General features: G+C 36.0%; 1 protein-coding gene across 1 annotated transcript in view; it reads left to right on the forward strand.

Moving 5' to 3' along the window:
- LOC149778419 (cell division cycle 7-related protein kinase-like) overlaps positions 1-11,735 on the forward strand; it is a 61,804-nt gene extending 50,069 nt beyond the window's left edge. Inside the window, exons 10-11 of the mRNA XM_089939244.1 lie at positions 2,556-2,705; positions 10,969-11,735. Of these exons, the coding sequence (XP_089795370.1) occupies positions 2,556-2,705; positions 10,969-11,219 (401 nt within the window). The 3' untranslated portion in view covers positions 11,220-11,735. The remainder of the gene's footprint in view (positions 1-2,555; positions 2,706-10,968) is intronic.
- The last annotated feature ends 735 nt before the right edge of the window (positions 11,736-12,470 follow it).

Raw genomic sequence — 12,470 nt, forward strand, 5'->3', positions numbered from 1 at the left:
CACATTTTAATTTTTTGGTTTTGTTGTAATAAAAATTTGAGTGCATTTTCTGACATGTAATTTTCAAATGATTTAAAAGATGTCCCACAACTCAAAAAGAAAATGATGTGTCCAGAACATACAGTGCACACAAACAAAATACTTAAAGAATGACTTTGTGGTGTCCCAACAAATATGGTTATCCAATATATATGGGAAATATAGTATAATAAAATGTCATTATAGGACATTGGGATTCTGTAATAAGAAAATTGCATTTTGGCTTGAAAAAATACTATAACTGAAATTCACAAAGGGATATTGCTCTGTGCATGAGATGAGCATAGCAGTAACTGTAAAACTGCCATAGCCAAGTTTGGCATTCCGAAGTATGATGAATGACAAACTGGGGGAACACGTATGTGGCAATGACCAGAACTGCTACTGACAATTTGAGTGATAAACTTTGTTTTAGTGGGTATGTACTTCATAACAGTTGTTTGGGCAGGCTTTGGTGGTTAATTGATTGCCCTAGATTGAACAACAGTTTACACAACGGATTGAAGACAGAATATGAATTCATAGCATTATTATTGCTGGTTAAATCCATTAATATTGATCAGCTTAACATATCAAAACATTTACTTTGCCCATAAAACTTTACAGCAAGTCATGAGAAATTAGTGAATAGGTTTAAAAAGTTGGTGGATCTTGTCCATACAATGACTTGCATTCAGATTCATGCTAAGTGTGTTATAGTGGGATTTGCCTGAGTTAAAGAGACATAGGTCAAGTTTAATTTGTAACATTTCCAGCAGAATTTTAATGATCCCTGCTAGACTTAAACTTTGTGTTGTATCCTGAATTGTTTGTCTCACAGGGCTGTCATGGTGGGGTCAAGTGTTTCATATGGACATGTTTCTAGTTATACACTAATGATTTTCCTGTTTACAGGTTTTCGTGTTAAAGTTTTAGTTTCCATACATGGTTTCTGCTGTAGGCCTGAGCATAGTATGTAAGTTTAACTTGGCCAGGAAATCACCTTGCTTATTGAGAAACTCTTTCAAGCCATATTGAAGTAACATGAACTTTTCATGCAGAGTAGCATACAGGTTTACTTTGTTATCTTTCTGGCATGTCCTGAGCTGTAGGCATATCTTCATGGAACACTATAAAAATATTGCAACTAACCCAAGAAAAAAGTCACAATGACTTCACTTGTGATATATCACTCATCATGTCCATCAATTCATCATCAACTTTTGTTTCAAGTTTAGTTTTAATTACAATATCTTTAGCATTAAAATGTCTTCTTTCTGGCAAGTCCTGGGCTCTAGGCATGATATATTCATGAAACATTATAAAATACTTGCAAACTAAAGCAAGAAAAAGGTCAAGAAGACCTACTTTCAGTCACAGTGTTCATCCGTCCAACATCACCTTTTGGTTCAAGTTTGTTTTTAGTTAAAATATCTCCTGTTTTGATCAGTGGACCATTACAAGACTTTGCATCATGTGGTAAGGAATATTCCTAGACATTGAAAGCTAAGGAGGTCAAGGTCATATGAAGCAGTTGTTAAATTTTAGATGGGTAGTCAGTGGTTACTGTTTTGGGTTCTGATCTTGCCATCAGTGAATTCTCATCAGAGTCATTGTCTTTATTACTGCTGGTGTCATTGAGGTCAAGTGGCCAAAGGACCAGATACAGTTGTTACTTTTTACATTTGGGTATGGGGGCAATAACAAGCATTAGATTTTTAATTAGATTCACAAATGTAAATGGTATATTTCTTGGGAAAGATTGATCTTGACATCAGAGTTCAAGTCCACAGGGTGTGTTGTATTTGTTTTTTTAAATTTGTTTTTCTTGTTTGTTAAATTGTTAAGAGTTACATGAAGGGGTTATATCTTCTGTTTCCATATGTGATTTGTCACATGTTAGCAATGGAATGGAGTGGTTGAAAGGTCAGAGGTAAAGGTCATGGGTTTTGTCATGTGTTTCCAGATATACTGTGACAATATCATAGGCAGGTTGACTCATCAGTGTATTTTCTTACATTAATGACTGTTACATGTTAATGTAGCCTCCTGTTGAACTTTTTTTTGATGTGATATCATGTTCAGTGTTGCATATGGACAGGGGATGGTGGGTATTGACACTTGAGTTTGTCAGGGTATAGCTTGACAAACCTGACATCTGTTGGACCTGTCATAAGTACAGTCTATTAGCTTAGTCCACCAGAGGAAAAGATCGAGTTGTATGCATAAATTATACACACTCCATGTGAATGAGGTAACTAAACCATGTTCTGCAATACACATTTTTGGAGTAATATTCCACAAAATGTTTAATGGCTGGGACATTTAGGTCTACCCATGAAAAGAGATAACAGTTGCAGTACCAAACACCAGTATACAGGTGGGCATTGTTATCTACAAATATTCTTGTTAGTCATTCCTATGCAGGAATCTTGTTTATATACTCTTTACAATATTAACTCGTAATATTATATATAAAAGTATGGATTTTTCTTAAATGAAAGCCACTGATATTTAATTGAATCTTTTCTTTTCAGCTGTGGACATTTGGTCAGCTGGGGTTATATTTCTGTCCCTACTTAGTGGGCGTTACCCATTTTTCCGTGCCAGCGATGACTTGACAGCACTTGCTCAGATTATCAGTATCTTTGGAAGTGAGGAGATGAAACAGTCAGCTAAATTATATGGTGAGTATTGGAGAACAAATTCATGTGACTAAATATGGTGAAATTATTGAAGTCAGGTTGAACTTTTTTATTAGTTTTTCCAATGATTATTTCGGTTTATTTTATGATCATAAGTTGCACCAGGAGCAGTTTTTTTATGAGTGTAAAAAATGCGTTTTTGGCCAAGGGGCCTTCGGCCACCTGGACCCCTGGATCAGGGGCACTGCCCCTCGAGATCCTGTTGGGAGAGGACCCCCAAATCCCCCTTAAACTTTTTTCAGCTTTTATTTTGGAAGACAAAAATCATGTCTGAATCCGTGACAAACCATTATAAATTCATGATAAACTGTTAACAACATTATGATTCAATGACCCCACAATGATCTGTGTTGTTACTTTTGACAATATCTTGACAAATGTAGTGAAACATTTCAAGAACCAACTTTAGTAAAAAGAACTAAACTGCATCTTGTCAGACGTGAAATTTTTTAACTGATTTCAGTCATGTATATTGACCAAATGACAAATTCAGTATCAGTAATACATAACCTGTTCTTGTTGTGTAGCTTGCTTTTTCTGGACAGAAAGTGCCCTTGATCATATGTTGAGAATTTATCCATAGGGCGACTTCAAGAAAGATCTGAAGTTAAACTTGTGATCCTAACCCATGCACACTTGTCTTCATTATTTTTCAGTGGCCACCATCATTAATGTGGTTTAAATTACTTGTCAGACTTGAAAGTTATTGGATCAGCCCCTTTCCTATAATTCAACTAAATCCCTACACACTGTGTGGCCCTCCACTATAGATAATTGACTGGTCCTTCCCCTGCATGCAGCTATGAATTTCAGGGCCTTGGTACGATGGTAGAGAAGTTGATGTTGCGGTTGGTGACCTGACATTGGCCTCAGTGCAAATTGGGGTCAGAAAGAAGCGGTAGGAGCAGATCTTCCTTCTCTGTATTTTCTAAACTAGACCCCTACAGCTGATTATAGGGTTCACTTCCTTTCCTGGCCCCATAAACCTCCCATTTTGGTTGCCAGAGTGGCACAAGTGGGTATTTCCAAGGGGACATATTACACTGGAGGCTTTAGTACTAGCTAGGTCTCATGTTACCATAGCCTTTCCTGTTAGCCTTTTTTTGGCAACCTCTTTTAGTCTTGTGAAGGAGGAGTCTCTTTTGCCAGTTTCACTTCAGCATTTCTTTGAAGCAGTGGCCAGAACATCTAGGCATATGTTATATGTATCCATGGTTTTACCACCCCAGCAGGGATATTGCTCTGGACACATGGTGTTAATGGAGCACAGGTAGAATCTTCTGTTGCATTTAGCCTTCTTCGAGGGCTCATTCCTTCTGTGGCTTTGCAGAATTTGAAAGACCAGCAACACTGGTCCCTTGCCTTCTCTGCTAAACCTTTTCTCCTTCAAATATGTTACCCAATCACATTACACATTACGTTAGGAATATTAGCCTGTTACCTTGTGGATCAAGCCCTGCAAAAGACAAAAATTTGTCTTTATATATATATAAAAATATAAAGAAATATATCTGATCATTGATTTCATTGAAAATAGTTGGCCCTACCTTTGTTTGTGTAAGTCCTTTCTGCAGAGTTTGTACATGACTTTTTCATATCTAAATTCTACTTCATTAGTGGTCCCTTATTTGCTTTGTATAAACCAAACCAAGGCCAAATACAAGAACAAGCTTTTCCACCAGGATATTGGTATATTGTGATTTGATCATTTTGACCCATGGCACGTGTATTAGATCTAATAGCTTTTAAAAAAATGTTATTCGGAATCCTTGGTTTTCTTTAAAAACACAATAAGGAGAAGGAACTAGTCTGTTTGTGCCAAGTGCTTTATAGTTGACTCCCTTTCTCCACAATTGATAATGAATTTCACACATGATTAGCATATTGGTTAGCCCAACCAAATGATTTTTTATTGTAATCAATAATTGGAACAATACTGGTCTCCTCTCAAAACACGGTGGTGGTAGCTTACCTCAAGTGATGATGAGTCACATCTTCTCCATCTCTGTGCATAGAGATTTGGAACTTACATCACAGAACGATTTCAAAAAGGATTACCCTCAGAGTTTGCCACCTTCCTGGGAAAAATAATATTTTGGCAGACAGACTATCCAGGAGGGGCATGTTAGTCCTTGCAGAATTTCCTCTGTACCAATCCGTAACATATTCCTTGTTCAGACTTTGAGGGATATCCTTTTGAACTTGTTCATGACAAAGCTAAACAACAAGCTCCCCTTTTATGTTTCCCCCAGTCAGAGACCAGAGAGAAAAACCTGTACTACTCAGCTCTTTTGATAGTCCTTCTGTGGCCCTGTTAACTGTGGTTCAGTGATGGCAATCAGCTTGCTAGTATACCAACCTAGGATTGTACTCCAGAGGAGGGACCTTCTGTCGCAGCACAGGGATACTCTCGTACGCAATAACCCACAGATTCGCCATCTTCATGCATGGCTCATCGCAAACAGTCTCTCCACCAGGACAAGTTTTAAGCAAGGTTGCCAGGTGTATCATTCAGTTTAGGAACAGTATACATACAAGGTCTATGATGCCAGGTGGAGAATCTTAAGCAATTGTTGCAGATGGGAACATGTTAATCCTGCTTGCCCGTCAACTAGTGCATTAAGAAATGGATGGAGGTCAACTTTGATAAGTGGGGTGAAGGGGGTGGGCAGGTTTAGTTGTTCAATACTCATTTAATAATCCTGCAAGGAATTTTTGTAAATAGATAGCCTTTTCAAGTGAATTACTTCACTTTTCTGTATAAATTACCTTTATTTTCAATATGTCCAATCTCAGAAAGATCATTTGAAACCTTAATCCATTTGATTTCAAAACATCACTAAAGATGCCAACTGTTACCCACCCATCGATAATAACTCCGGTAATAAAATGAACAACCAGATACTAGTTTTAAAAAGGTATTCCAAGTTCAGATCGAGACACAGAATAATGATTACGTTTGGAGGCTCGTGTCATGTGCGCATTAATTCATCAACACAGGGGCTCGTAAGGTTGCTTACAATTTACTTGTCACATACTATATAATAATATATGGGAGGACATTTGTCTCCTTTCAACACTGATATTTAAAGCTAGACTGTCTTAATTTCGTGCCTATCCATGGTTCGTGGACCATTTTTCTCGTGATTTAAATGCACTTGTTTTAAGATCCTAATTATGTTAACTAACTCAATACCTTTCGTTGAAAAAAAGTAAGTACTGATTAAGAAATAGTCCACAAAATAAAATTTAAATATATACTGTGATTCAGATAAATGAAAGCACGAAATGTCCAGTTTAAATAATGCCATGTTTGCCTCAAGTTTGTGGCCCTGGAGCAAGTGTAAGCTGTTCAAGTCAGGGCCGCTGTTCACATGTTTGTTTTACTGGACCTTTTATTAGCGTTAAACCCAAGACAGATATTTTTGTCATGGCAAAGGCACCACAAAAACTTGGTTACAGTAACATGCACTTCTAATACCAAGTTAGGAATCTATGAATGAAATGGACAACTATACAGAATGACATTTTTCACTGAATTATTTAAATATAAGCGAAATATTTGTTATCTAATAACACTGATAAAAAATCTAATAATAGTTTACCACATGTGTAAACATGGTAATTTTCACATTAATTTTACATGAAACATTTCCAAGAAAACAGATGGGATTCTTGAATGTGAAACCACTTGTCATAGATCCATTCTATTTTGATACTAAATACATAGTGGATCACTCTAAATTAAAAATAAATGGCACAGATATCATAAAAAAACACACACAAAATTGGCTGTATCGATGTGACTGTTGGATGTTACATGACTGAAACATGTTAGAGGAGAGGGATTTTGTTAAACTTAAAAACATGTTGCACCGGACTATCATTAAGAGACAAACCATGGCAGGTCGAGGATACCACAACACTCATAATTTGTAAACTTTATGACTATTCACGAAAGTTACAGTAGACATGTAGACTAGTTAAAGTGAATGTTGTGGATCAATAATTTATAAATTTCTTTTGTGTCTATACTCTTGTACTAATTACTAATCCACATGGATTTAGCCGATTTGTGACAAAAATTTTAACTGCAGATCCAAGCAAGTAGCAAAAATAAATGCACGTTAAATAAAATAAATATGCTGATTTTTCATATGGTTTTCTGCAATTATGGCATGTGATTTGTAGATCGCTCTTTTTTACGCTCAGATTATGCTTTTTGTGACTTATATTAGTAATACATTATGCTTATACCTCTCTTAGGGGTTATCATGTGTGAGCCTACAACAAAGCAGTTTAGGTTCCATTTAATACGATTTCACATTGATCAGGTACCTGGGTAACCGATCATTAGGACTGATGGGTACCCGGTAGAAATTTCCCAAAATTTTGACATCTCTACATATCACATGTTTACCAGCAAAAACGTTGTGTATTATATCTTTGCATGTGAATGTGGATTTATTCTAATGTTACTGTTGATTCAGAATAAAACAAGATTCATTATTTTAAATAAGTGTGAGATTTTATTTAGCAAAACTTGATCTTTTTTTAAATTGTTATATTAGTAAAATACCAATACTGTGATAGTATATGAAACTCACACAAAAATTCCTCAAGCCTACAGAACCAGTAACCTGAAAATACTGCTGGTCCTGTCAGTAACCAACTGTTCCAACACATCATCATACAAGACAACAAAATGTAATCAATCACACAATGGTAAATTCAGGTAGAAATGAATATCTGCCCTTAATACGCCCTTACTACAGTTATTTATATGATGAAACAGGGAAAATAAAGTAAAACACAAAATAAGTTATTTATATCATATGTCACATCAGCTGAATAGTTATAGTTCATTGACCTCAGCATCATGAATTATATCCATCCATGTCTGTACCTATATGAATTTTCCCCTCAGCATCATGAATGATATCCATCCATGTCTGTACCTCTGTGAATTTTCCCCTCAGCATCATGAATGATATCCATCCATGTCTGTACCTCTGTGAATTTTCCCCTCAGCATCATTAATGATATCCATCCATGTCTGTACCTCTGTGAATTTTCCTGTCAGCATCATTAATGATATCCATCCATGTCTGTACCTCTGTGAATTTTCCCCTCAGCATCATGAATGATATCCATCCATGTCTGTACCTCTGTGAATTTTCCCCTCAGCATCATGAATGATATCCATCCATGTCTGTACCTCTGTGAATTTTCCCCTCAGCATCATTAATGATATCCATCCATGTCTGTACCTGTGAATTTTCCTGTCAGCATCATTAATGATATCCATCCATGTCTGTACCTCTGTGAATTTTCCCCTCAGCATCATGAATTATATCCATCCATGTCTGTACCTCTTTGAATTTTCCTCTCAGCATCATTAATGATATCCATCCTTGTCTGTACCTCTGTGAATTTTCCCCTCAGCATCATTAATGATATCCATCCATGTCTGTACCTCGGTGAATTTTCCTCTCAGCATCATGAATGATATCTATCCATGTCTGTACCTCTGTGAATTTTCCCCTCAGCATCATGAATGATATCCATCCATGTCTGTACCTCTGTGAATTTTCCCCTCAGCATCATTAATGATATCCATCCATGTCTGTACCTCAGTGAATTTTCACCTCAGCATCATGAATAATATCCATCCATGTCTGTACCTCTGTGAATTTTCCCCTCAGCATCATGAATGATATCCATCCATGTCTGTACCTCTGTGAATTTTCCCCTCAGCATCATTAATGATATCCATCCATGTCTGTACCTCTGTGAATTTTCCCCTCAGCATCATGAATTATATCCATCCATGTCTGTACCTCTTTGAATTTTCCTCTCAGCATCATTAATGATATCCATCCATGTCTGTACCTCTGTGAATTTTCCCCTCAGCATCATTAATGATATCCATCCATGTCTGTACCTCTGTGAATTTTCCTCTCAGCATCATGAATGATATCCATCCATGTCTGTACCTCTGTGAATTTTCCCCTCAGCATCATGAATGATATCCATCCATGTCTGTACCTCTGTGAATTTTCCCCTCAGCATCATTAATGATATCCATCCATGTCTGTACCTCAGTGAATTTTCACCTCAGCATCATGAATAATATCCATCCATGTCTGTACCTCTGTGAATTTTCCCCTCAGCATCATGAATGATATCCATCCATGTCTGTACCTCTGTGAATTTTCCCCTCAGCATCATTAATGATATCCATCCATGTCTGTACCTCTGTGAATTTTCACCTCAGCATCATGAATAATATTCATCCATGTCTGTACCTCTGTGAATTTTCACCTCAGCATCATGAAATGTAGATACATTTACTTAATTAAAAGATCATCTGCTTCATTCAGTTTTCTTTAATTTACATTTTTAGTTACTGGATACTTGTGATATAATATGTGCTTAATGAGTAGACTTTGTTTACCTGTGGCATGAGAATATTCTAACTGCATTGTCTTGTATCACAAAAGAACTCTTCCATAACTCGAGAGGCAGCATGGTTGATTACATGTACCAATCTTTTTCAGGATATATTAAACAAATAGTTCTACTCTATGATGATACAAATGGTCTTGAAATCAGTCATGTGTGAAAAGTTGCATTATGGGAGGTTTGCATGAAAAATTCACTGAGCAACAGTCTCAGTTATCATTTCAGTGCTTAGCTTAACAAACTATATCTGTATTGTCATGGTCTTAGAATACTTCCTGTTTCCATATTCCAAGTGAATTCTGTAACCCAGCTATTGTTCTCACTTGATAGTTTTGCTTTTGAATATTTCTTTTTTTTCCTGGCTGTGTCTGACTTTTAGCCAGCTGTGGCATCCAGGCATCCCAAAACTTCATTTTCAAATTGGGAATAAGAAATATCATCAGACATCACATAGAGACAAGTCTTTATTCGGAGTTACAAGCATCAAGTGTACTCAGATTAAATGAGAGATATTTATCTCATTTCACCTGGATTCACAAGTGGTCATAAGAAACAATTCACAATTTTTTTCTTTACCTTGTGTTTGTTATTTCCTTAAATAGCATAAAAAATATATAATCTGTAGATTAAATATACTCAGTATGTCAAGAAATCCAACTGGCCAGACAATGGCTGCTCATTTTTTGCACCAGTCCACAGTGAAATTGGCTGGCATCAGACCACCACCAATTACACACGCTGCTTTGATGACATTGCAAATTATAGTGAAATTTCTGCTTATCCTTGTACAAATCCGAGTGCCATTTTAGAAAATTTTATCATTGATGACATTTGTGAATAAACCACTGATTAATGTTCAATACTTTAATTATGTTAGAAGTAATACTGTGTTCTCTGTGTTCAGTTAGTCAGTTGAAATGAGTCAACTTTTCATTGTTTTATGCAGGTTGGATTTCCATGCCTTTTAACTTTTTTATTTTAATCTTCATCCTTTGATTACAGTCCAGGTCAACATTTAATTGAATGTAATAACACAACCAACACTTGTGCAAGGCAAGAGATAAAATACAAAAAATGGCTGATATATACTTAATTAGGTTCTCATGGAAGATTTATGTGATAGTTGAGTGACACTTTTCACATTTGAATACAAGTGCACATCGTGTTTATAATGATTATAGTAAAAGTCAATTAAAAGTTAAGACTGAAACATTAATTTTTTTCGTGAGAAAACTTATTTAATTGGTATTTATTAAAGTATTTCCAACAGTAGGCATTAGTAACATTTTCATTGATTGCTATAATATCAGGTATTGATTTTTAGCAGTGTACTGAGAAGTTATTTATTTTTTTTAATTTTATTTTAAAACCATAAAGAAAATTAAACAACATATATGACTTTTATTAAAAGTTACGAAGTTTACATTTCCAAACTCTAGCTGCTTATTTCTATGATAAAACAAGCAATATATCAAAATTTAATTTACCAACTTCAATTAAGATTTTCTTATGTTCAACAAAAATGGTCATATCTGTGTATTTTCTAGAAGAATAAAATGCCTGTCCCCACATAAATGGGTTTGTAAGTTGTCTGAGCTTGAGATATTGAGGGATAGGTGTATATACAGTATTCAAGGCATGAAAACTGTACATTTTTGAAGATTATTCCACTTTTGACCTTTAAGAATTGGATATTGGTTTAGGCACTTGCTTTTCTTCTTTGACATGTACTTGATGTATAAATAGAAATGATCACATGGTGTATATTTTTCCTTTCCAGGCAAAACGCTAGTGTGCAGTCCATCCAGTTCCAAATCAAACCTGCAGACATTATGTACCAAATTAAGAGCTGGACCAATCAGTAAAGAGACAAGCAGACAAAGTGATGCAGACAAAGAGAATGCTGCTATTTTGTCATGGAACAGTGTGCCAGACTCTGCATACAATTTGTTAGAAAGACTGCTAGATCTCAATCATTTCACAAGGATAACAGCTGCAGAGGCACTGAAACATGAATTTTTCCAGAGTTAACAAAGGCTGGGGTTTTAGATTCATTGGATGTGTTAAGAATTTTTATTTTTTTAAGTCAGAACTTCAAGAAACATAGCTACATCAGTATTAAATTACATCACATTAGGTTCTATTCCTTTTTTCTAGGGGCCTCGAGTGGACGAGTGGTCTAAAGCGCTCTCCGTTACGGATCACTGCCATCTCACCTCTGTCTGCGTGGGTTTGAGTCTCAGGTTTGGCCAATGTGGGTATGTGAGAAAGCTTGCCAGTAGCTTCTCGTGGGTCGGTGGTTCTTCCCGGAATTTTCCAGGGTTCTTCCTCCACCATTAATACTGGCCGCCATGCATAGCCTATCATGTGCTGAAAAATGGCGTTAAACCCCACAACATCCACAACAACCTTTTTTCTATTTTAGGAATTAAATTGAATTATTTTAATAGAAGATATTGTCAAATCCTGTTCAGTTACAGATCTTTTCCATGACTGGTCCAAAGAAAGTTTCCTCAGATGGCTTTAATAAAACTCCAACAACTATCAGATTGTATTGTTTTTCTCAAGTCACCCAAGTAGAAAATGAAGTTATTTCTCTTCCACTAATTCACCGGTAATGTCAGTAGAGATACTGTAGTGCTTTTCATGACACAAGTCACATCAGTAGAGGTATTAAGTGCTTGTCATGACACAAGTCATGTCAGTAGAAGTATTATAGTGCTTGTTGTGACACAAATCATGTCAGTAGAGGTATTGTAATGCTTGTCATGATGCAAGTCACATCAGTAGAAATATTGTAATGGATGACATGATACAAGTCATGTCAGTAGAGGTATTGTAATGCTTGTTTTACAGACCTGCCAACTCTTATGATTTTGCTGTCAGTCTTACGAAAATTACCCTTAAAATACAAACTTACAGCATACAAGCAAAAACTACAGAAAATGATCGTTGCTGAAAAATCCGGATAATTGGTTCATCCATATTTTGATATGGATCCGGGTTTCATATTAGGATTAGTGAAATCAGTAAGGGAACCAGACTAATTTTACAGCAGCACCCTAGACGCTTTAAACTACACCTGTTTGTTCATGCAAAGCGTCTGCATGATCAAACTGTTGTTTATAAAAAAAGAATTAAAATGGCATCCAGAAAGCAATGCATGTGTAAGGGCTGTTCCAGTAAAACATATATCCCCCCCGAGGACGGCACTTCAAAAAATTTCTGTAGGAGGTTGTGTTTTAAACTATTTTGATTCTGATAGTGGAAGGTTGGTTAGGA

The sequence above is a fragment of the Sinohyriopsis cumingii genome, chromosome 17 (genome assembly GCF_028554795.1).
Source record: "Sinohyriopsis cumingii isolate HCF-2022 chromosome 17, ASM2855479v2, whole genome shotgun sequence".
Taxonomy (NCBI): Eukaryota; Metazoa; Mollusca; class Bivalvia; order Unionida; family Unionidae; genus Sinohyriopsis; species Sinohyriopsis cumingii.